General features: G+C 36.4%; 1 protein-coding gene across 17 annotated transcripts in view; it reads left to right on the top strand.

The window, feature by feature from the left end:
* Window positions 1–26,486, top strand: part of AMPdeam (AMP deaminase) — a 139,767-nt gene that overhangs the window by 96,664 nt on the left and 16,617 nt on the right. For all 17 annotated transcript variants that reach the window (XM_067120216.1, XM_067120218.1, XM_067120219.1 and 14 more), the window contains 5 exons: window positions 16,067–16,167; window positions 16,555–16,803; window positions 18,778–18,992; window positions 21,277–21,388; window positions 24,663–24,826. In XM_067120216.1, the coding sequence (XP_066976317.1) occupies window positions 16,067–16,167; window positions 16,555–16,803; window positions 18,778–18,992; window positions 21,277–21,388; window positions 24,663–24,826 (841 nt within the window). The remainder of the gene's footprint in view (window positions 1–16,066; window positions 16,168–16,554; window positions 16,804–18,777; window positions 18,993–21,276; window positions 21,389–24,662; window positions 24,827–26,486) is intronic.

Raw genomic sequence — 26,486 nt, forward strand, 5'->3', positions numbered from 1 at the left:
ATAAAGTTATAGCTAACACTACAGGACAGCAGCATGATTAAAATAGCAGTCAAAACGAGAGCAGGCATCACAGTGGGCATGAGATGCATGTTAGGTAAAGCTGAAATTGTAGTTATCACCAAAGAAAGAGATGGAAAGCAAGATGCATCAGGTACTGGCATAGTACATCAGGCACTATTGAAGAAGTGTCAAAAATACATTACAAATAAGGACAACAGATTCAGGAGGGCCATTAGCAACTGCAGTAACAGCAGAAGCAGATGAAGCTCTGGTGCAGCAATCACAGAGGCAGGGGGAGGCATCATTGGAGCAACCATTAGTGCAGCAGGGAAAATGGTTATAATGTGTACAGTAGGCAGCACCAGGGCAATAAATACCAAAGGAAAAGAAGTAGCAGGGGTTGCAAGTAAACTAACAGGTCAGAAAGCATGCAATGAAAAAGCAACAGCTAAGCTGAGATGACCAGAAATGTAGGCATGAATGGGCTCATGCAACTAGACAAAGCAGACATAACAGGTGTATTAGTCTAGCCATTAGGCACAGCAGGTGAGCAGCCAGTTACAGGAACACCCAGTGTTGAGGGAGCAGTTGAGTCATTGGTTAGAGACAGGTTTTGAGTGAATAGGTGTACGTGCAGGCAAGTGTAGCAACAAGCAACAGTACAATGCTTAAGAAACAAAAGATTCTTAAGCAGGAGAGGCTAAAGCTTTGGTAGAAAAATGCTTATCCCTCTGGGTCTTGCACATCCTTCTGTTGTCAGAAGTTTGCTAATCAGCAGACTATTCCTGGCCAATGTTATAGGGGAGACTTAGGCATTGGCCAGAGTACAGGGCAGGTGCGGGTCCATCTCCAGTGAAGACATGAAAATACAACAGATCTTGCCTGGCAAACCTTGGCAAGTTTGTGCACTTGTACTTACAATAAGCCATAGGGCAAAGCTAAAGTACACAGTGTAATACATCAAAGTACTGACCAGCTCTTTGTTAGGTAACCTGTACCTAACAAAGGTACAGGGTACTATGTAGTATATAACAGATCAAGGGAAATTTATTTCTCTAAATGGACCAAAAATTAACAAATTAACAGGATAATAGTGCAAGAAAAATTTAGAAACAAGGCAAAAGATAAGCTGGTATACCTAAAGAAAGCTGGCAAGGCACTATCCACTAGTAGTTTTTTTTATTAATCACTTGCTTTTCATAGAAAAGTGAGAAAATATTAATATTTGGCAAAGGTGAAAGAAATTGAAAGGAATGAATAACAAATGAATTAAAATGGATATGTAATATCCAAACTGCAAAAGCAAAGCTGGCGACAATTGATGTTTACAGCCACACAACATAGTGAGGAGGCTAATTGGCACTACCAATAGGTCTCAGGTGTGCATACATGAACAAACAATTACTCTGCTGCTATTGCTGTCTACAAGACATCTGAATGTATGTGTAAGGTGACAGTAAGGCAGCAATTGTGGTTTCCATATGACTGATGGGTGTGATGTGAACAATATTCGGAAGCCGTGAATCATGCATTGCTCTGATTGTGTATCTTGAGCTGGGGTTGGTAATTTATCCTATTAATGTGTGCCACATTCCACATTTGTATATCTTATTTTAGGATAACATAATTATTTTGTATTCTGTGGCCTACAGTATGTTTTGGGAATCCTTATTTCATGGATAACTAAGCAGCAAATGAATTATGTTGCAATGAATGAAGGCTACTGCCTACTCACAGTGATGCTTAACTGGAAGAACCAATTTAAAAAATATTGTTTGTAAAATTATTGAGCTCTCAGCTGACTGCTTAATTACATTCGTGTTTCTTAAACTTTAGGAAAGTACAAACCATGTGTGTTGTGTGAACAAACTAGCTTTTCACTTACTTGCAAGAAGAATATGTATTCATCCTCATGGCAACAAAACCACCTCAGATTGAAAGCTTTGTTTTATTAACTGAGAGATATGTGCAAATAACTCTTTGTACAGTAGGTGTCAACTTGAAATGAACATGATTTTGACGTATGTAGGAATTTTGAACCTTTTCCAGATTAATCATTAAACTCTTATTTGCATTCCATTGATTTCAGTCCTCAGTCAGCCTGGTGAGCAGTAGATGAGAATATTGTTGTAATAAAATTTGTAGCATGCAGATATCCTAACACTTGGACACTGACCTGGATCTTCTTGGCACACGCTGAGATAGTGTTATCTGCTGAAGTAACCAAGCAGAGTACAATTATCAATGTCTTTTGCACATTCACTATCAGCTACCCCAGCAATGTGTATGATGCTTCAGTTTCTTTTTTGCTTCTGCTGTTGCTGTGAGAGATATGACATCATTTGCAAAGTTTTTTTTTATGGATGACATACAGTACATCACATTATGCAGCACTCCCTAATCATTGCTTCCTGATTACTTATGACATTAAAATAATAATATAGTTGCAAAATTTTTTGAAAACAGTGGGGTTGTCAATATTATGCTGTAAGGAATTGTAGTTTTGTAGTATATCAGCAGTTGAGATTATTGCTGTGCTTCTTGAGACAGTATTAAACAGTCATAGAATGTACTTCACTTATTCATGTAAGGAGGCTCGGTATTCTCTCAGAAGGTCTTTTCTGTATCACTTTCTATTGAGATATATAGGGAATTGTAATTTAGCCAGGATCCTGCTTATCTGCTTTATTTTTATGTGACCTATATGTGACTCCCTTATTTTAAATAACAAAAACAAAAAAATCCTAGATTTCAGTTCTTGGTCATTTGTGTCATAATCCCTTTGTTAGCCTGTTGTCAAAGAACACCCAAAAAGTTCTGCTACTCCAAGCCACCAGGTGTACCCTGTAGACAAATTTTAGCTCTTAAAGATTTATGCAGTTTGGCTTTGAAAGTTTGGTCATTGATAGTAAATGAATCTCTCTATTTTGGCACTTCCATGTGACAATTATTGGAGAAGTTTTGTGTTAATTGTTGTAGCAATAGTCTACTAACAGTTATAAAAAGATTAACAATTTCTCATAGTTAGACATTTTGAATCCTGGAAATTTTTGGCATGAATCCATAAAACTGCATTGTGAATAATTGTACCTCTTGGATTCTCCCCAAGATGGCTTCCACCTGACAACTATGCTATGTTACTTGTCAGAATAGAATGCAGGCAGTCCCTGGTTATTGGTGGGGGTTCTGTTCTGATGGCATGACAATAAGTGAAAATTGCCAATAAGTGAAAATCTGTGATTTTCAGCGCTTATTGGCGCTTATAACTGGTATTGGTGCCGACAACCAGAGATCGGCGCCTCTTAGGTATGTATTGGCACCAATACCTGATTATCAGCACATATCGTCACTGAAAATCGCCCGCTAGACAAGAACCATAAAACCAGATCGCCGATAGCTGAGCCCGCCGATAACTGGGGACTGCCTGTACAGTACTCATAATGACGATCAAGTCTGTTACGGCTTAAATGTAGACTAATTTTTCTTTTATTTGGAGACTGATAGATAAAATCAGTAAAGAAAAAGTATGGTTTGTTAAAAAGAAAAAAGGATGAAAAAATGACTGAAAGGTAACTAAATGGACTAACTGTCTGCGATACAGTATTCCTCAAATGAGGAACAATACTGTAATATATAAATCACCACAAGAAATGACAGTATTACTGTAAATGAAGTCAGGAGCAAAAATAAATGATGCATATACAAGGCCAGAATTGCTCTAGACAACAGACACTTGGGCAGTAACAGAAAAACTGAGACTGATGGGGTTTGACTACATAATACTATGAAATGTGATACCAGAGGTTTGAAAATATATTGAGATCTCAAAGATGGTTTGGTTATATGATAATGTCAGATTAATAGTGAGGCTATTTGCAAAAAAAATAACTTCGTAAAATCCAAAATTCCATGTTAACGTACCTCTGAATGAGGATTTATTTCTGCTTGAATTCCAATCTCACAGCAGTCTCTGTCTATTCCCATATGTGTGCCAGGGCAATTGATACCAGGACAACTCATTCCTAGAAAACTCACATTGGACAGATCATACCTGGACAATTGATATCTGGGACAACTGGATATATAGGACAGCTCATAACAGGTATAGAATGATGACGATTTAATTTTGAAAGAAAAATCAAGTAAGAATAAAACAACATACTAAAAGAAAAACTTATTCTTTTGGGGACAATAAAAACTAAAAACATTCAAGGCTGTCAATATAAAAAGAATTTACTAAAATTGAAACTTAGTGCAGATTATATGCCATTGTCTGAATGCGCTCCCTGCACATCTTTACTTCACATAGCCATACTTTTCTTGATTTATGCACTTCTGTCTGTGCAAATTATATACGTCGTTATCATCCACAAGCTTATTAGTGCCTCGCTGAGATTTTATATAATATGGCATTGTGAGGATTAAAGAAAATTTTAAAATAGTTGACAAGTACAAAACCAACTGACTTGACAAGTACAAAATATAAAAATAAAACAATTTCATTGAAAAGCTATGACAACTGTTTGTGAGGAGTTTGCTGGATGAACAATACATAGCATGAACTATGAAACTTAAAGGATGCTAGTCAATAATTAGAGAATTAAATGATCACTGTTACGCTAATAAACTAAACATTTGCCTATTTACTTTATCAATATCTATTTTTAAGTGGGTTATTTTTTTAAGTGAAAATATTTATACCTGTTATGAGCTGTCCTAGATATCAGTTGTCCAGATATGAATTGTCCAATATGAGTTTTCCAGGGTGTGTTGTCCTGGTATCAGTTGTCCTAGAACCTCCCATCTGATAGCATCTTTGTCTAAGCCCTGTTGTGTGACTCTCTGGCCTTCCTGCTGATCTTCCTGCTCCTTCCATATACACTGCTGTTCAATATATCTCTCCCTTGGCTGAGTCGGTTGAGCTTCAGACTGTCGCTCGATGGGCCGGAGTTCAATTCCACCGACCGGCTGATGAAGAGTTAGAGGAATTTATTTCTGGTGATAGAAATTCATTTCTCGCTATAATGTGATTCGGATTCCACAATAAGGTGTAGGTCCCATTGCTAAGTAACCAATTGGTTCTTAGCCATGTAAAATAAGTCTAATCCTTCGGGCCAGCCCTAGGAGAGCTGTTAATCAGCTCAGTGGTCTGGTAAAACTAAGGTATACTTTTTTCAGTAGGGAATAGACAGTGACTGCTGTCAGATGGGAATTCAAGCAGAAATAATCTCTCATTCAGAGCTATGTTAAAATGGAATTTTGGTTTTAATGAAGACAAATTTATTATTAATTTTATTTTGCAAATGGCTTCATACTGTATAATTATGAGGCAAGTCAACATTAAATGTGATCTCCAGAAAAGTCTGCAGCATTTTGAAGGCATACATAATTTGAGGAGATATCAGACATAATATATAACTGAAATAAACTGAATTGCTTTGCATGGGAAAATAGAAAAGAAATAGAAAAAAAGTTTTAACCTTTTGAAGATTTTGGCTTTTCCCATTCAGAAATGCTATTCAGAATATAGTTGAAAGACTGGAAGGCAAATTTAAGATAAGATAATGCAGGTGGGAGAGAAATAGAAAAGACTAATAAAGTATGAAGGAAAGATAATGGAATGCTCACGGGCGAATATTATGGATTAAGTGGGAATGTGAAAGAACAGAGTACTAGAAATGGGTAGTAAGTAGATATCAAATCATCAGTAATAAGAAAGGCTTTGATTGAGAAGCTAAAATATAGTTGCAAATCAGAGAAATTACTGTAATACAGTTATGAAATCTGACCAGCATTGTTTTATGCCAGTCTCTGGGAAGGGAGATAAAATGTGATTCTTATTGAAATGTTAGCATAGTATATATACAGTGCATATTTTGGCAAAGTAAGAAAATAGTCTTGACAGATCTAAGTTTCTGAAAACCAAACTGGAGACAAGTACTGTACACGTTTTCCAAGGAATTGGAAATTGCTTAAAGATTGTTCTCTAGTACTTCCAGGTGCTTAAGAAAAATGGCAGTGGTCGGATGGGTTAGGGGGATGAAATTTCTTGGTAGAAAATTTTAATAAAAATAAAGCCCCAAGATTAATCTTCCATTGCTGACATTCTAGAAGACTATTCAGTAAACCAAACAAAATACTATAATCTTTATAGATTTTTATATATTTATATGCATAGTGTATGTTGGAATTGCTGACTGGCAATCTACTAAACATACTACCAAATAATTAAACTGTGTGATATTGCATTTTTTCTATGCAAAATGCTATTTATCTATCATAATGCAGTTTGGATGGATTTATTACCAATAAAAGGTTATATTATAGCAGCTTCACTTATAATCAAAACTAACTAAAAAGTTTTGTTTTATGTAGTGTAATCATAGTGACTGATATACTTTTTGAAGCTCCCTGTTTTTCTTTGTTGCATAATTTTAAAACAGGTTCAGAAGTACTTGCTAACAGTTGTTGAAATATGTACTAATGTATTAGCAACTAATGGTTTGAATAGTATTGTATAAAGATAGATGGATTTTAATGGACTTTATGCTTAAAATAAATTATAAACAAGGAATAATACTGGATGGTTTAGTTTCAAGAAAATAAATGGTGAGCCAAAGACAGAATTGAATGAAACCATCATGGGATTTTATACTAGAACCATGAAATACAATACATGTACTTTGGGATCTTCTTGTGTACATTTTTAAGGAAGATTTAAGTAATAAGATAAATCCTCTAGAATGAAAATACTGAATTTTATAGAAAACACATTGGTTGTGTTTCACCATAGACCATTAATCATATTCATTAATTGCCTATTTATATTAGCATAAAAACCCATCACTTTACAAGTGGCTTCAGGTGCATCTGTTCCTTTTTTAGACAAACTCACAAAAGGAATCTAGCGTGCCAATTTTATTTCCAGGCATCCAAGTCACTGTCATATTAAGTGTCTGTTGGACTGAGCTGATATGTTGCCTTTACTCCACAGGACTGTACCAGTTCATGCATTTCCTTGATTTTCACTGTTTCAGAGTATTTTTTTATTTCATTTTCATATACTGGTGATTGTTTTGGCTCAATGATTGTGTTTTTCAAGGGCTAGAGTAAGTGTATTAAATGCCATGTACAGTACAGTACTTGAATATCCCAGTGAGTATCTTCTATAAGTCACTGTGAGTCTCCTGTGTATTATGAACAATTGCTCTTTTTACATGATATTAATTAGTTAGAAATTAGTCCATTTCTAACAATTAAAATGATCATGGTTGGTAAATTGATTCAATGGTCTTTAGTGTAGGGAAGTTCTAGCTGTACTTGGCACACTTCTTTATTTTATAAGCTTATATTTGTTAGAAAAAACTATGGGATTTGTTGTGCATATTCAAAGTGTTTATTATTATTCTTACTTTGGGTGATTAATTGTTAATTATGGTCTATGTTCTTGGCTTGTTACCATAATTACTACACAGTTAATTTGAGTATTATATGCACAAATTTTCTTACCTGCTTAGTTCTTCACATTGTTTTAACAGAATTAATGATATAGTTACTGTATTTAGTTTTGAGATCTTGGTAGTGAATCATGCCCCTATAAAGTCATAAGGTAATATATATTGATATGGTTTTTAGTTGGGGTCTTGTTAGATCAATGAGGTGTACTAGGGATATTACCCAACTTACCTTAAGGAAAACCAAAAATCTGGACTCTGGCCTTGAGGTCAGCTAAAAAACATATACAGGTTGACCATCACTAATCCGGCAATCAGTAGTCCGGAACAATCAGTAATCCGGCACAAATTTCGGCTAGAGTAATTTCTAATGTTTCGCACTAATTTTCAAATTTCCCGGTCACTGCGCTTAACTCGCTTGCCGGCCGCCTGATTTGGTGGCGCAGTGTGCTGCATCAACAAACTGGTAGCCTAGCCTACATTATACTGTACTCTATTCACATATTAACAGTATTATACAAACATCAACATAATGAATGTGCATCTTTTTCATGGTTCTTTTAAAAAGTTATGCTTTACTACATTGTTTCCAATTGCATATATTCTCATATTGCTTTTGTGTTATAAATTGCAATCAATGTTTTGTTTTGGGAATCGACATCATGGTGTTTATTTCGCCGCATTTAACCATGTTCAAAGCGCTTTTCTTGCTTCTAGTTAGCGTAAATGAATATGGATACTCTATTTATTTGGGACAAGGATATTTTTCGTTATACAAAGTGTTTTCAAGTCAAAATATAACTTAAATAGGTCTCGTTGTGAAACTAATTTAGCTATTTTTTCGTTAATATATGACGTTTGCGGGAATCGCGGCTGGCTGTTTTGGGGGCATGTTTTTTTTAGTAAAAAAAATCAAGATTCCGTTCACTATTTTCTTTTGATTTCATCATAATACGAGCTTTACGTATTTATCTTTTATCGGCGTGAAAACAGTAGTAATTTGTATTCTTTCATGCCCAGTAGTTTTGATTAAAATACATTCTCTCCAGTTTTATTTACGGTCGAGTTTCATCCATGTTGCCGATGCATAATAATTTATAGTCATTAGCAGCTTGAATATTGTTTTCTCAGCTTCAGCTACAACTTGCAGCTTAAAGTTACTGTAGCAGTATATTTCCCTGCCGATCTTTTCTCCAAAGCGAACAAGGGTATATGTAAAAAATATATCAGTCTTATTGTACGGTACTTAACGTTATTTGTAACATAACTACAGTAATTGTGTATTACCGTACGATGGTTGAAATACAAGCACAACAGTTGTTATCCAATACAATTATTAGCAGAACAACAGTTTCCTGTCCGGTTGTTTATGGCTGTATGCATTTACGCAAGAGTATAACGTTACTAACAATACTTTTATCATTCTCTTTTACTTTTTTAACTAGCAGATGGAATAAAGAGATGGAGGAAAAGAAGTTGGTCTATTGTAAGTTGGTCTCTCTTGCTGCCTGCGCCTGCGCAAAATCTAAAAATATTTCCTAAATATTTTCGTATTGGTATTAATTGCTAACCCCATCGTAAACTCGAAATATCGTAAGTCGAATTATCGTAACTCGAGCACTACCTGTATTTGATAATTGTCTTTTCTTTATTAACCAACTTGTAGTGATTTATGGGATATTTTAATTCTAGGATGAGGTGCTTAGCTACTGTGTTTCGTGTATTCTAGCCTAATAAATGGCTAATCTGGCAAAATGGCTAATCAGGCACCCTCTAGGTCCCAATGATGCCAGATTAGTGATGGTCAACCTGTACATCAAAATATGGCTAAAGGCCTGTTTCAAGAGGGGAGTGATTAGCTAAACTCTGGGGTTTAACTTAATTATATTTACAAAAGAAAACACACATCAGAAGAATGGTAGTGTAATTTTGAGGACAGGTAAACATGGTCTCGTGATACAAGATGAAAGAGCAAATGACTGGGGATTTGCTTGAGGAAACACAATGTGATGCCCACTTCAATGGGGTTGTAAATGTAGTGGGGCCATTATGCACACAAAGTGATGCACAGATCTACAGCTGATTAACTCCTAATCTAGAATCGAAACACTTATGGTTACTTAACCGAAAATAACACTGTAGTGAAGGAATCGAGGAATTGCATAAAAGATGCCTAGACTGAACTCAATTCCAATAATTCAAATTTTACGATTAGGTTACACTTCACATCAGTGCTTTGCAAATTAAACAGCACAAATATAAAAAGCAATACAGGTCTCATTGTAGGTCTATCACACTATGAAAAGAAAAGCAGAAAAATAGTTGGAGACGAATAGTGTAGGGACGTGACATGAAAAAACCTTAAATTCGGTACTTTGCCTTAATCAGGAGATGAAGTTCCTCGACTTATGGGGGCCAGCGAGAGGGAGGGCAAGTGAATCATTTCACAGCCAAAAGATACTGTGGTTACTGCCAGCCAAGTGTTAGAATTAGGTAGGTTAATGGAGCAAGGGACAGGACATCTGACCGAGATCAGCTTCTGAGCAAATCTAAGGCCTAGCGTGTCCTTGATAGACTTTTTATAACTTCCTAGGATTATGTTTCTGCTCATCCTAGGTGGCGTTAAGATTATCCTGACAGCATGGCTAATGCGAGCAGCATGGCTGAAACTTCAAGACAGCGGAGCGCACATGTTCAACCTGCCAGCTGACTTGCCTTGGACAACGATTAGCTCGGACCAGGTCAGCACCTGGAATTTAAGGAATTTTGGCAGTCCCACAACAAAAGGAGACTGAAATGGTTTCCCCCCAAAGGCAGTGGTGAGAGATGTTTATATAGGCAAATTTGCCTACAGTGAATCATATTAAGATAAATGAATTTGGTGCATTGGCCCTTTAGGGTTGTTCAAAACGGAATGGGTTTTTTTGTTTGTCCCAGAAGACGTAGGAATTTTGGTTTTACTCATGCATGGACAAGACTTGCTGTAACATGGATGTCATCCTATTTCCTTGCTAACAGCATCTTGAAAAAGAAGGGCATCATTTTGAGAAGTCTGTTTAGTTAGGTCTCTTCCTCTTGACTTCAGGAACCTGGGGCAGCTGACATTATGGGCTGTAACCTCTTTCCTACCTAGCTTGTTAGGAATATTACCAGAAAGTTAGATGCCCCTACCACCAGAGCTGCCATAAGGTCACTTGCCAGTTCAGCTTCCTCTAGCTTACACCAGGCTTCTACTAGCTCTTGTGCACTTTCTTAATAAAAAAATCAAACTACTGTATATGTTTCCTGCCATCCCAGCCAGAAGGCCTGATGCTGACGCACACACCCTCCTGTGACACTTAAAACTCTGCACTTGCCCTTTCATTTGAGTGGAAGTAGAGACTCCACAGTAATTGCCCAATATTCATTGCATGAGTTGAAACTCATCATCTCATCTCATCCTGTGGGAGCTTATCTCTAGGAACTCTACAGTCAACATTTGGAGATAGAAGTGGATCTGTAGGTTGTTCAAACTTTGAAACAAGGTTATTGGTTGCCCTTTCTGGAGAATAGCTCTTCATTGATGTCAGACCTACTGATTTGGATTATATATGAGAGGAGCTCAGAGAAGTTTTTTTTTTTTTGTATTGACAGAGGTAAGGTCAGTTAGGGTAAGAAGTGCTTTAGAAGAGGTATCAGGCTATCTCAAGGGCTATTGGAGCTTGCTGTTTGTTGCTCCCAAGGCCTCAGCAGGATGAAGGCCTATCATCAGTGCTGTTCTTAGACATTGCAACTTGCTGGTTCTTTTGGATGAAAGTGGTACCAGCAGTCTGTTGCAGCATTGGGAAGGGTGTCTTTGTCATCCTACGAATTGAAAGATGGTGCTTTCAGGTCCAAATCTAAAAGTCTTAAGGATATTCCTCCATTTTTTTTTAGCAAGAAAAGGTCTTCTAGTTCAAGGTCATTTTTTGGCCCTAGTTGCTGTTCATGGTCACAGGGGAGACATCAGATTTTTGATGTGACCCAAAAATTGGCTTATCATGGCATCATCCTCAGTATCACCAGAAACACCTCAGTTCCTCCGCAGCCCATACCAATACTTGGGCCGGACCATCAGCTTGTACAATTTGGATCTGACACCAGCTAAAGAGACAGTTTATCTGGGAATGAAGCTTAATAAATCAAGATTCTGGCATAACCCACAATTGAGAGATTATGAAAGCTCCATGCTTTCTCATAGGAGTTCTTAGAAACCTTGTTCCTGCTTGCAGAGTTGTCACGGAGGTTGCCGAGCCACCTGAACTTGGAAAACTAGTTCCTCACAGCCTATTTAGATTAGGGTTACTAGACTGCCTTCTTGTTTTACCCTCTGAGAAGCCTCCTGTCACAGGCTTATTGCTCTTGACAAATTCATCAAGGGAAGGTTGGGGGCCTATAGGATTTGATAAAATCAGGCCTATGGTTGCAGGAAGGAGAGGGACTGCAGAAAAATTTTCTGGAACCAAGAGTAGCACAACCATTCCTGCAGGCATTCAAGAACACACATCTGAAAACTGATATGTATGATGTTGGACAATGCTTAAGAACAGAGGTGATGCCAAAGTATCCTGCAAAGTGCCAACCAGCCATGGATCATAACACACTGATCCTTGGATACATCCAATGAAAGTGCAGTGGAACTTCCTTATTAGGCTTGATTACTACTAGCCTTACTCACAAGCTTCCAAACTATTGCTCAGCCTTACTTTGGTCTCAGTTCTTGGGCCTTTTTGAGCTTCCGGTTGACTGCCTAAGAGTAATTCCACACTGGAAGCAGTTCCTCCACTTGCCCCACTTGCATTTTTAACATCAGATTTGAAGCCTCATCAGTCTTCATGCATGGAAGCTCTCCAGCAGTGCCTCATTAGAGGTATATGAGAGCTAGGGCATCAACCTGGATTCTTCCAGTGAGCTTTGTTGGATGTGCCAATCTTTTGAACAGGAAGCCATGCCCAGAACTATAAGGTCCCCATCTTGAGAATTGTCTCTTTAACTGCTTACCCAGTTCAGTCTACGAACCCTTAGTGGATGCTTCAGTCAGGCAAGTGAGTTAGTTATGTGCTCTGTCATGAGGTTTCTCACACAAAGAACTGGATGACTATTGGCCTATAGTATGCGACTGGTTTCATAGCAAAAATGAAGACATCTTCTGTTCAACCTCATCCTGCACCCTTATTTTTATTCTTTGCCTTTGTAGCAATGGAAATATTCTTTTTGTCATGTAAGAAATGCTAGGATTTATTTTCATGAGATTAAAGCATCTTGAAATGGAGGAACCAATATTGTTTTTATCTACCAGCAAGTGTACAGTGGAATTGGATAACACTCCTAGTCTCATACCTTCCAGTTCAAAAGTTAGGGTTCATGAAATGGGTTATGTCTACAAATAAGCATGAAAGTTTCTTCTATCAGTTTTATTTTATGGAGATCCCTGAATACCTTTAATGCTTTTAATGTGGGTCCTGGCTCATAAATCTGATGACTTGTTCTCACATGGCTCTCCTGTAGCTGTAGGCCTGTTTGTCTCTCCTTCTCAATGGGAGGAAGCTTGTTTCTATTCTTCCTAGTCTTGGTCAGATGAAGAAGTAACTGAAGTACTTGTTTCTATGCTGCAGATGAAGAATAATTGCATTCGGTCACTATTGATATAGTCCTTCGGCAAACAGATTAATGTGAATAACAAGGTACTAGCCCTTGTTAGGTCCCTGGACTTCAGAGCCAGTTGTTTAGTAGGTTACTTGCTCCAAGTCTCTCCTCCTGCTGAAATATTTACTCAGGCAGTTGTAATGTGATGGGGTTTTAGTGCCAAAACACATACAGCGTATTAAAAACTGGTGTTTTGTTACAAATCCATCACTTTACAAGGCAATTTGACCTTCTCCCAACCACATACACTTTGTTGACTGGTCAGCAACATTTTATGTGACCATTCTCAGCTATCAGTGGATTTCGGAGCCTGGATGTGCAGTGAGCTGGATCCTTTTTCTCTTTTTAGGATGTCTGGAAAGGGAGCTTACACACCTAAAGGCATTTGTAAAGTGATGGGTTTGTACCAAAAAAAAAAAATGTAAAAATTTTATTGAAATTCTCATATTCCAAGGTTTACCAGAGGTTTGTCTGACACACAAAAGGCGGTCTCCCTGGCCATGCACCTTGTGGATTCTCAGGTGTCATAACCAGTAACCTCACTTTTTGTCCGTTAGCAGTGCTGTAAACAGCTCAGTGCTCATCCCCCAACATGTTTGCTTGGCAGAGTTTCCTCTTCCAGCTCTTGAGAATAATCCATTTTCCTTTGTTTCATTACTAGTCCCCATTCATTTCAACCCTTTACACTTTAGTGCTTTTAGTAATTGATGGAAGAGTGAGTTTTGCATTTGCATAGTAGGTTACTTTGCAGTCACCAGGCTCATCTTAACTGTAGGGTATGTGAATCAGAGTTCTAAATGATAAAGAAAATGAGTGAAAATGGGATAAGTGGTGGAATAAAGGACTTTATTAAAGAAAATGAGTGAAAATGGGGTAAGTGGTGGAGTAAATGACTTTATTAAGTCTTGTATATAAAAAAAATATAGAACAATTATTTTTTAAGGAAAAGGGCTATTATTTTCTACATGAAGCAAACCAAAATTGACAGGAGAAAAGTAAAAAAAAATTCAACACTTGAATGTAATTTTAGCAAAGTAGTAATTAAGTTGAAATGTACCCTGGTGTTCTGAGTGAGTTGGGCTCACTTGCTAAAAGTATTTAGACTGAACTAGACCTTAACCCCTGTACTAAAAGAGTGGATAATCGGTACCAGAGTTGTTTAGTTGACATAGATGTTGGCTGACTTATTTTTTAGCCACCAGTCAATCAGATACAAGGGTGGTGGTCTCAGTGGTGAAACCTTCAAGAATCACCAATACGGAAAGCATGTCTGCTGGTTTGGTTTATACTTTTCATCAAGGAAGAATGTTGTATGTGACTGCACACTTAGGAGATAGTATCTGCAAGGACAGTTCATAGTGCCTCTTATCTCCCAGGAAGTAGGTGTTTTGGTGGACAGTGTTCTAACAAAATTGTACCAAAGCCTGTATCTTCAAAAGATCAAAGTTAAAACTGTCAGGAGAGTGGTAACATACATTGATGACTCATTGCTGATTGTAATGTTTGCATATAGATTTGGAGACTAGTGAAGGAGTGGCACTTCTGTGTAGAGCCTAACATGAGATGTATTGTGAAGGCTCTTTGAGGAGAAAGGCTGCTGTGCAAGATTCATTCATTCTTCTGAGGAACATTGTGAAGGACAATATCCAAGTTCTAATAAATAACATTAGACATCAGTTAGGCAGTGTATTCAAGAGAATTAAATGTCTTGTGTAGTGCATTTAGAGGATCTAAGACAAGGGGAATCTAGAGTCCTGGAATGGTAAAGCTTGTGAACAGATTGGGTCTAGCCAAAGGGCCTAATTTTGAAATGGTAAGCATTACAAAGGAGAGGGGTTGAAAGTTTCTATTCAAAACATTAAACCCTTGGACTTGTACTTGGCAAAATTAATCATGGAGATTTTAAAATTAAACCCAGTTTGAGTGAAGTCCATTTGTCAAGGTGTGTAGGCCAGACTGGAAGGGAACCTTAAGTGATTCCAATTGACCAAAAATAAAAAAAAATTTCTTGCTAACTACCATCTACAAAGGTGGCAGAAACCCTGTGGCATGTGTTAAAAATATCAATCTGGAAAGGGTGTATTACTAAATTTGACTGTCCAGGTGAAGTAAGAAAGCGAACGGATGAAATGTGTGGACTAGGTGAAGTGAAAGAATGATTTGAAGGCTTCCAAGGAATCCTGAAATCAGTTAAGATCTGTGGAATTTACAGAGTTGTATACAGCACTATAGACTTAGGAAGAGTGAGATAGAAAAGTGCTGGTGACCCAAGGATCCAAAGGACCATGCATAGGGCAACTGCCACTCTTGTCAGTTTAACAAAACACGGAAATATCATGGGCTTTTGAAAGCCACAAATGTGAGCTAATTATACTTGGTTTGTGGTGAAACATACATTCTTTAGAACTTTTTTAAGCAAGTTTTCAGTACTGTGTTTTTCATTTCTTTATTTTGTGCCTTTTTATGTATATTTTTTGTATTTTGCTGGAAAGATTTAATTTCTAGTGCAAATTCTCATGGATTCCTTTGATTCTAGTGCATTGGCCAGCTGTTGAAAATGCCATAAGAAATTTATTTTGTTAAATTTCAAATATATGACTGGGTAAAAGTTTGGCAAAAATAATTTGCATGTTTCATTATTAGTTGAAGATAGATTGAACTAAAATATGATGTTTACCTCTTTAGGTAAAAGTAGCAAAGGTTTTATGACCAAAGATATGTTCTATTTGCTAATGAAGTAGTATTAACTAGACCAGCAGTTCAAGTGTACAGTGCAGCAACACTAAGGTGACACATTCAAATTAGAAGTGACTCAAGAGTACTTAAGGACTTTAGGAAGAGAAGATATATGGGAAAGGTTATGTAGATGACCTGTTGAAGGTGGTAAATTACATTCTCTAGACTCCTGAAAAGGTTCACTTTTACTATTGCTTTATATTTTCCTTCAGACCATCCAATCCACCCACCTCTCAAGGATGTTAGTCCATGGAAAACAGATGTCCCAGAAAATTGTGGGTATCACATCTATATGCACAATGGAGTCTTTCAGGTAAATTATGGTGATAAAGTGTTTTCTTTCAAACACCTAACCTGTAATAAGTTCTGCACATCATTGTGCCTACATTTAGGAGTAATTTAGTATAAGTTTTTATGACATTGCTGTGCTATGCAGAAAGTTTTCAGACTGTTATTTCACTGTGTCATATGTTACAGTATTACAGTTAATATTATTTAACAACTGGTGCTTTTTATAGTCAAAGTAGTACTCTCATAGTACTTGAAAAACTGTTTATAACTATCAAGAAGTTATATCTATAACCTTAGAAATGGAAATGTACCAGGCCAGTCAGTGATATTTATGCTGTTATATAATTATCTGTTTTTACTGTACTGAAACACTGCATTTATTCATAGTTTTATTGGACTTGAATTTCAGGTTTATTCAAGTGAGGAAGCTTTTCAGCAAAATGAGCCACGACCATATGGTTACCCAATTTTGGCTCGATATATTCAGGATATGAATTTGCTTTGTGCTTTAATTGCTAATGGTCCTGTCAAATCCTTCTGCTACAGACGACTTCAGTATTTGTCATCAAAGTTTCAGCTTCATGTTCTTCTGAATGAAATGAGAGAGCTTGCAGCCCAAAAGGCTGTTCCACACCGTGACTTCTATAATATCAGAAAGGTATTTCTTTCCTTAAGTTTTCACTTTTGTTTATTTTGTTAAGTGTGTGTGTTTGTTCATACATGTTTACATATGCTTTAAGGTTATCTTCCATGAAACCTGTGCCAGTTGAAAAATTGATTAAACACTGTATGTACCAGCATATAATAGATTTTTTTTTTTTTTTTTGAAAAAGTTCAGCAAAATTCAGGGTGCCTTATATGGCAAAAAATAGTACAGGATGAACTTGAGTTTGTGGGCAATGAACTGGTTTTTGGTGATGAGTAACAAATTCTAAATTAAACACAAACTACTGTACAGTGGTTACTTGGACACCAAGTTAGATTTTACAGATACAGTATAAGATATAGATAGTAAAACCCAGTACGATAAGTAGTGGTCCCTGGGTGAAAATGTTTTATCAGATGTTATTACTTTACAGTTGTCAGTAACTATTGTGTAAGATGACATTTAGTACCAATTGTCTTTTCTTCATAGAAATATCTAATCATAAGGGTTCTTTATATTACCTGTGTCATTAGCAACTAGTTTCAACAGTTGTAGAATGTAATTGCTTTAACTGTCACCAGCTTCCTCCATTAGTTGCTGCTGCTGCTTGTAGTGTCTCCAATATTTTCTTCTGCAATATTCATAGACTGCATTAAAGTGTATGCACCTTTCTACTCTACAGTGCTGTGTATTTTACTTTTATTGTACAGTATTAGCACTGTGAAAAATCTTTATTAGGCTCAACATTACATTTGATGTAAGAAACAGATAAGGAGAGAGAGGGAGGAATTTCAGACTAGCAGACGTCATAACTGCAAGTTTTAAGTAGCCTAACATGTTTTGGATGGTATAATAGTGAGTTTTTTTATACCCTACTGCAGAAACGAATTTTTCTGAAAAAAATCTGCACAGTATACAGGCAGTCCCTGGTTAACGGCAGGGGTTCTGTTCCTGGCCAAGTGCCGCTAACCTAAAATCACTGATAACCGGAAATCGGTGACAATAGTGCCAGTAAACCGCTTAATGGCGCCATTGACTGGTTATCGGTGCTGAAATGCTGTTAATTGATCGGTAAGCGGGGAATTACTTTACAGTATCGGTCTTTTGAGAGAGAGAGAGAGAGAGAGAGTAGAGAGAGAGAGAGAGATTGATTTGCTGTGATTCAGAAAAACTCATTTTTGATAGGGGACAATCTCCTATCTCACCAAACTACAGTATGTAAGTTTTACTGCCTCTTCCATTGCAGTAATTTTTTTTATATTAGCAGGTAAGAATCCTGAAAATAAAACCTAATGAAAGGGTCTGTGAAGATAAGAAAAAAAGTTTTCTTCTAGATTGTGGCCCCTGAATGCAGAGGTCTGTGACGATAAGGAAAAGTTTTTCTTAGAGCGTGGCCCCCGAAATTGGTGTGCATTGTAAATGTTGGTGCATCTTGATGCTGACAAATACAGTATATCAATTCTAATAAAAAGGCAAAATCTTTTTGTCATACATATAGCTATTATGCGGTAAGCATAAGGAAAAACAAGAAAACAACTCAAGCCAGTCAGCATCAAAACTTAACCTATAAAACCTTCAACAAAATGATAGCAAAAGATGACAGAGTAAAATTATATGTACTGTAAAACACAGGAACCACAGACTGGAATGAAGAAACATTGTTAAAGAGGTAAATTTTCAGGATTATCAAAGGTCAGTTGCACAAATAGCGGCATCTGCATCTTATGAAACCCACAGTCCAAGAGGCAATCCCTGTTACTGGATAGTAACTACTAAGTAAAGAAGCACCTTTCTTTATCAGTCATTGTGTGCACCAAAGTGGAAAAGGGCTGACTTTTGTAACTAATTGCTTTAGTTTGTAGTTTATGCATTTGCTTGCAGGATAATTGTAGTTTAAATTCTTTATTGCCTTTTAGAATTTTTTTTTTATATTAAGCAAACCATGCATATATTGGGGATTTGAACTGTATTTTTTTTTTGTTTCAGGTTGATACGCACATTCATGCAGCTTCCTGCATGAACCAAAAACATTTACTGCGGTTTATCAAGAAGGCTATGAAGACTCATCCAGATGAAATAGTTTGTTGTGTCAAGGGTGAAATGATGACTTTGGCCCAAGTTTTTGCATCCTTAAATCTCACTGCATATGACCTTTCTGTTGATATGCTTGATGTTCATGCTGATAGGCACACATTTCACCGGTATGATATTTTTTGTTATAAATTTTGTAGTATTCTCTCTTTATAGCTTATGATTTCATATTTTAACTTCATTAATATAACTCATGATTTTTTCAATCAGTTTTGTTTGGAAATTACTGAATGTATATTCTCTCTCTCTCTCTCTCTCTCTCTCTCTCTCTCTCTCTCTCTCTCTCTCTCTCTCTCTCTCTCTCTCTAGAAAATTGCTTCTGTTTCATATTACAAATAAAAAATCTTGCAATACTGTTTCAGCTGGTTGGACCACACATGACTCAGATTTTTCTTAAACTTAACATGAAAATACTTTTCATGAAGAAACCATGATGTTTAATATGGCAATGTCTGCTGTTGGAGTATTTTTTGGTAGTGAATGGTAGTGGAAATTTCATAGTTTTATATGCCACAGAGGTTAAGGAAATTTGACAAGAATTTTTCCTTGACATGTATAAATCCTTTTATGAAGACACCATCACTTAATGAGCCATTTCTAAGGAGGTTTGATTAGAATTTTCCTTAATGATGTGAATACCTTTGTGTAAGGGATATGGAACCCACTTGTTAATGAGGTGCCATTGGGAAATTAGGCTGTTTTTACATACATGTACTGTATAGATACCCTTGTGTAAGAGATATCACCCCTTGTCAATTAAGGAATACTTTGAGGAAACCCAGCTAGATTTTTCTTAGATGGGTGTAAATAATTTTTGTGCCTACAAGCTTCAAACTCATCAGTTAATGAAACACCTTTAGAGGAAATTCAACAGGAATGTATTTGAGCATCCATGCCGTTTTCCTGTGGTTGACTAGTACTATTCGTCTTTTTAGGTCTGCAAGTTTAATCACTTGCAAGTTTACATAATTGACCCACCTGGGATCAATGGGGGGTCTTCAGTAGGGGCCCCCCCATGTTTCTTCCCACAGGTACACAGCCAGAGTGGAGACAATGGTGTTCTGAACATGGGAAGTTCCAGCTTCTCCTCGTTTTGGAACTGGGTGATGAGAGGTTTCCCCTCGCCTCTCTCCAACTTGGGACTTGGAAGAGGGAGGGAAAACCCCCAACAACTTGGAGGTTGAGTCAGGAGGTTCCGGACATCAAGAGGTTAGCTAGGGCTCCCTTCTGTTGTAGGATTTGAGAGAGGAGCAACACTGACTCTGAGGGCAGAGTCACCCTTCCCCAATACACTTAGAGTTTCATCAGTGGCATAGCAGCGGCTCTACTAGACGTTCCAGTGGTAGAAGACCCCCATCCCAGTCTCGGAGCAGGTCTGACAGGGGACGAAGTGTATCCCAAGACAGGAAGTACAGAGACTCGTCCTGCTTTGCTTCCTGCCCCTATGATTGAAGGGCGGAGTCATTCATTCTGAGCAGCAGGACATGTGAGGTTTGTCTCCCAAGCAACTATCTGCTAATTCAGGGCTCTTTTTTGGACTAGTGAAGACCCCTAAGCCTTCATTTGTGTCTCCCAACTGGTGTTGGTGTGGGCTCGTATGAACGGGATAAGCCTCTGAAGGTACCTGGATGATTGGCTGATCCTAGCATCCTCAGTCACCAAGGCAGAACATCACAGGGACCAGGTCATGTCCCTTTGCAAGGACCTGGAAATGATCAGGAATCTCCTGAAGTCTGACTTCTTCCCAAAGCAGACCATCAGGCACCTGGGGATGAGGATCGACACAGTAGTGGGGAGGCTGCATCCATCAAAAGAGAGAATTGCCAACTTTCTGAGGATCTCAGAACTATTCCTCAACTTGCCTCAGTTACCAGCGAAACAGTGGCAAGTCATGATAGGGCATCTGGTCTCCCATTATTTTGAATACTCTTAGTATTCACAGGTGAAACTCCTTGGGATTGGATTGTGATAGTTTCATCTTTAAATCCTCAAATAATTGTGCCTTAAAAGGACTGAACTACGAGGTTGAAGCTGCAGCTTCCTCCCTGCTGAATAGCTCTTAAGAAAATATTTAATTAATGATGGTTTGATGAAAAAAACCATGTTTTCATTACACAAAACAGGTTATTCTTACAAATGCCCCCCTCCTCCCTTTCCCACATTCTGACTGTTGATCTTTTGGTATATAGAAAGTAAGCATTGTTTGCAGAGCTGAGAATGTTCAGTGTAGGCTTCTCGTTCTCAAAAGGGACAGGGTGTGACTGGTATTTCTTGTCCATGGAAATAAGGCAATATGTAATAAATGGATTTATATGAAAAAATGGATTTATATTTTGAAGTGCGGTCATCAGTTTCTTTTTCAAACTAAATACATGTCCAAAATTCATCTTTCAGTTTTGATAAATTCAATGCCAAGTACAACCCCGTTGGAGAATCTCGGCTACGAGAGGTGTTCCTAAAAACTGATAACTACCTCAATGGAAAATACTTTGCACATATAATTAGGGTAAGTTTCTACTTTCACATTAATTTCTTTTTATTTTGTAAATTTTATGTTGAATTTCACTCCTTTGTGTATCTTTTTTTATTGTTAGGTGTTTTAACTTCCACTTGAGTTGCATACATATACCTATCATATTATAATATTTCCAGGGTCTTGTTCAAGATTTGAAGAAAAATGGATGAAAATAGACTTTCCATAATGCAGTATATTAATTTTTATGATAAAGGTACTCAGGGTAACGCAGTTGAGTAGACTAAAAAAAGGCAAACTATATGAACAATGTATTATGCTGTCCATTAAACTTGACAATCTTACATTTTTCTCAGTAACTTTCTAATTTTTCTCTTTAGTAACAAAATATATGAGGACCTGACCTTAATTCAGTTCTTTGTTGTTGTTTAGAGCTATCAGATTTTTAAATATATTTCTATCATAACAATTCTTCCCATATTGCATCCTCTTTTCCTCTGTATATCATTATTGGAAGGAACTTTTCCCACTCTTCTAGTTGTTTGTCTTTTTTTCATCAAAGTTTATGCTCTGTTTAAGCAAAGTTACCAAAAGACATGATCTTACTGATCAAAAACATTGATTTCTTGATGTACTTGGTATCATAGAGTAATTGTCAAGGTATCAGACCTGCCTTTTGCCTCATCAGGTTACCTTTGACCTTTTCTCATGTGTCTTTCCAACTACATAGCATTACCTTTCTCCAATTTCCTCCTTTCATTTTGGAATACATCCTTTGGATGAGCCCTGTAAGTGTCTCAAAACGTGACTGAAGGTTCTTTGTAAACTTCAGCATGACATAATTATAATAGCCATCCTTTTGCCTCGATTCCTTGTTTTCATTCAGTTAGTGAAGTTTAGAAAGCATTCTGCATGTTAAATGGTTCACACTGTTATAATCACTTAAATGTCTGTCAATTAAGCCTAAAGTTTTATAGTTAAAGGTTACTTTGTCATTGTTAAAATGTTTATTGCTTACTGCTAGGTATTCTAGTTTCTAAAAAATGCTTTAAAAGCATTTCTTTTTGCAAGAGGGTGATTTGAATAGACCTTTCCTCTTTTGTCATATACTATACAATGGCTCCCCGCTAGATCGTGGATCAGCAGTCGTGCCTTCAGTTAATTGTGGGTTGTATGTGGAACTTATCTCCAAATATATAGCGGAAAATTCACTAATTCACGAAATTTTTCGTAAAGGAATATTCACTAATTACTGTATTTCATTTTATTTTCATGACTAAATAAATTTTTTATGATGAAAAATGTTATATAAATTTTCAAATATTAATATTAATATAGTGTTATACAAATTTTCAAATATTTATATAAATGTAAAGACAGCAAAATATCAATAAAATGCTAAATCAAAATCCTGCAAAATCACAAAACAGCTTACCAAAGTATTATTATACTGTATTATACAAATTTTCAAATATTTATATAAATGTAAAGACAGCAAAATATCAATAAAATGCTAAATCAAAATCCTGCAAAATCACAAAACAGTTTACCAAAGTATTATTATACTGTATTATTATATTATACTGTATTATTATATTGATTTATTATCATCATAATATGCATAAAAAAAGATCGTCCGGACATTTGTAATTGTTTTTACTGATGTAAACACATGTACATAGGTACATGTTGCCATATTTTTTTTCTCCGATTTACTGTATACTTCATTACAAGTTTAGTTGACTATGATTATCACGCATATTATAACAGTATACAAGATATTTTATCCTGCTGATGTTTCATCTCTAATCACCGTAAAAATATTTAAAATCCAAATTTCATATGTAGGCAACACAAGGTTATAGTCTCCTCCCCAGCTAGTTTAACTGTGTCTATCAAGTCTCATCCCCAGCTACTGTGCCGAGACTTCAATTGTAAATGCCTCAATTCTCTCTCTCTCTCTCTTAATGAAATATGAATAACTTTATCATAAACTTTTATGTACAAAATTAAAAATGATTCCATTAATATATTTGGTCCTTTTAGTAACTAAAAAATTATTTTCCTAATTATTTTGGTAATATGCTCAGTTGTAAATGCCTCAGTTCTCTCTCTCTCTCTCTTAATGAAATATGAATAACTTTATCATAAACTTTTATGTACAAAATTAAAAATGATTCCATTAATATATTTGGTCCTTTTAGTAACTAAAAAATTATTTTCCTAATTATTTTGGTAATATGCTCAGTCAGCTGATTCTGAGAAGTAAATATTACAAATGTCGGGATGATTGTTTTTTTTTATACATATTATGATAACAGATCAATATAATAATTAAGTATAAATGGATTCTGTAAGTGAAATAACGTTTTATTGTTATTTTCCTGTCCTTACATTAATATTGATAATTTGAAAATTAGAGTATTTTATCACTGTTGATTGCGTTTATAATTTCGTATTTTTTTCATTGCATATTTAAATATTTAAGTACAGTATTTAACTCTACTTGTTAATTCCCAATGTTTCCTGTATCTGAAAAAAGAAAATGGGGCAGCCTCAATACTGTATGAGAGAAAATGGCTCTGCCTCTATATAGGGGAAACCAAATTATGTAGTTTTCACAGGTAGCTGTAAGCGATATATTTTTAAGGGTAATGTTGTAAGATGACTTCGAAATTATATTACAGGCAGTCCCCACTTATCGGCGGCATCGGTTAACGACATTCAGTTTTATGGCACTTGTCTAACAGTGTTGTTAACCAGGTTTTTGGCACCGGTAAGCGATTTTCGGCGCCTGTAGGTGGTTTATTGGTGTAGGTAGGCAGTTTATTGGCGTCAGTAAGTAAGCGATTTTTGGCACCGATAAGCAATTTATTGGTGTCGATAAGTGGTTTATTGGCACTTACGGCACTATAAATGCCATTTATTACCATAATTACTGTGATGATCCGGTTATCAACGATTTTCGGTTATCGGTGCTTGGCCGGTAACGGAACCCCCGCTATTAACTGGGGACTGCCTGTTTTAGGATGATATTTTTAAGGTATATTTGGTGTTTGAACTATTAAAATAGGCAGTTATAAGCATTTTTAGAGGGGGGTCTTTGATGTTTGAACTATTAAAATAGCCAGTTGTAAGCGCTTTTAGAGGGTGGTTATGGTCCCCAACCCCTGCAATTATGGGGACTTACTGTATCCACATTCCATGGTATTTCAGATTTACCTTATATTTCTGCTATGGAGCAGCATGTATGCTGTGATACTTAGGTTTGTGTGTTTTGAACTAATAGACATTTTTGATCATGCAGGAAGTCATGGCAGATTTAGAGGAGAGCAAATACCAGAATGCTGAATTGAGACTTTCCATATATGGAAAATCTCAGGATGAATGGGATAAGCTGGCACGATGGGCAGTAGAGCACAATGTACATTCAGAAAAGGTCAGATGGCTGATCCAGGTTCCCCGTCTCTTGTAAGTACAAGTCTTGTATGTCTTTTCGGAGTGTGGTTCGTGCCAATGATTTTATGATGAAACATTTAAAAGTACTTGAAATTATATAGTATTACACTTGTCCCTGCATTTGCAGTTGGGTTAATTTTATCCTGGCCAATTGTAATTGGAACCTGCATATATCAGTCTGTACAGGTAGTGCTCGAGTTACGATAATTCGACTTAATATAATTCGCTTTTACGATGGGGTTAGCAATTAATATTGATACGACAATATTTTGAAAATACGTATTCTTAAATTTCGCGGGTGACTGGCGCAGGCAACAACGTACAATCAGGCAGCGTATGGTGTACGATACGTTGGCCCGAGAGACTGGAATAGGTACATTAATTCAATGAGCTGACCTCACTTGCTCTCGTTGTGTTGGAAGTTAAAATAGGTCAATGTTCGTTTGCAATTTTTGTGCGTTTGTAAATACAGATAGTGCACGAGTGATGATAATTCGTCTTACGATAATTCGAGTTTACGATGGAGTTAGCAATTAATACCGGTACGACAATATTTAGATAATATTGTTAAATTTCGAGCGGGCACAGGCAACAGTATACACTACAGTTGCCGTAGAATCAGGCAGCAAGAGAGACCAACTTACAATAGACCAACTTCTTTTTCTCATCTCTTTATTCCATCTTCTAGTTAAAAAAGTAAGAGAATTATAAAAGTATTGTTAGTAACCTTATAATCTTGCAAAAATGCGTACAGCCATAAACAACCGAACAAGACTCTGTTGTTTTGCTAATAACTGAATCGGATAACAACTGTTTTGCTTGTATTTCAACCATCGTACGGTTAAACAATTACCATAGTTATGTTAAAAATGACGTTAAGTACCGATATATTTTTACACTACCCTTATCCGCTTTGGAGAAAATATCGGCAAGGAAATATACTGCTACAGTAAATTCAAGCTGCAAGTTGTAGTTGAAGCTGAGAAAAGAATGTTCAAGCTGCTAATGACTATAAATTATCGTGCATTGGCAACATGGATGAAACTCGACAGCAAATAAAATTGGAAAGTATTTCAATCTAAACTACTGGGCATGAAAGAACACATATATATTACTGCTGTTTTCACGCCGATAAAAGATAAATACGAAAAGCTCATAGTATGATGATGAAATCAAGAGAAAATAGCGAATGGAATCTTGATTTTTTTTTTTACACAAAACAAACGGCCAGCCGCCAACGTCATCTATTAACGAAAAGAATGGCCAAATTAATTTCACAACGAGACATAAATATTTAAGTTATATTTCGACTTAAAAACACTTCATATAATGAAAAATATATATGTTCCTTATAAATAAAGTATCTAGAGATTCATTTACGCTAACTAGAAGCAAGAAATGCCCTCTGAACTGAGTTAAATGCGGCGAAATAAAGACCGCGTGATCGATTCACAAACCAAAACATTTGATCGCTATGATCGGAATTTATAATGCAAAAGCAATATAAGAATATTTACGATTGGATACAGTGTAGTAAAGCATAACTTTTTAAAAGATCCAGGGAAAAGATGCACATTCGTTATTTTGATGTTTGTGTAATACGGTGTTAGGTGAAAATAGAGTACAATATAATGTAGGCTAGGCTACCGTACATGATATAAGAAAGTGCAGG

This window comes from Macrobrachium rosenbergii, chromosome 18, assembly GCF_040412425.1.
Source record: "Macrobrachium rosenbergii isolate ZJJX-2024 chromosome 18, ASM4041242v1, whole genome shotgun sequence".
Classification (NCBI taxonomy): domain Eukaryota; kingdom Metazoa; phylum Arthropoda; class Malacostraca; order Decapoda; family Palaemonidae; genus Macrobrachium; species Macrobrachium rosenbergii.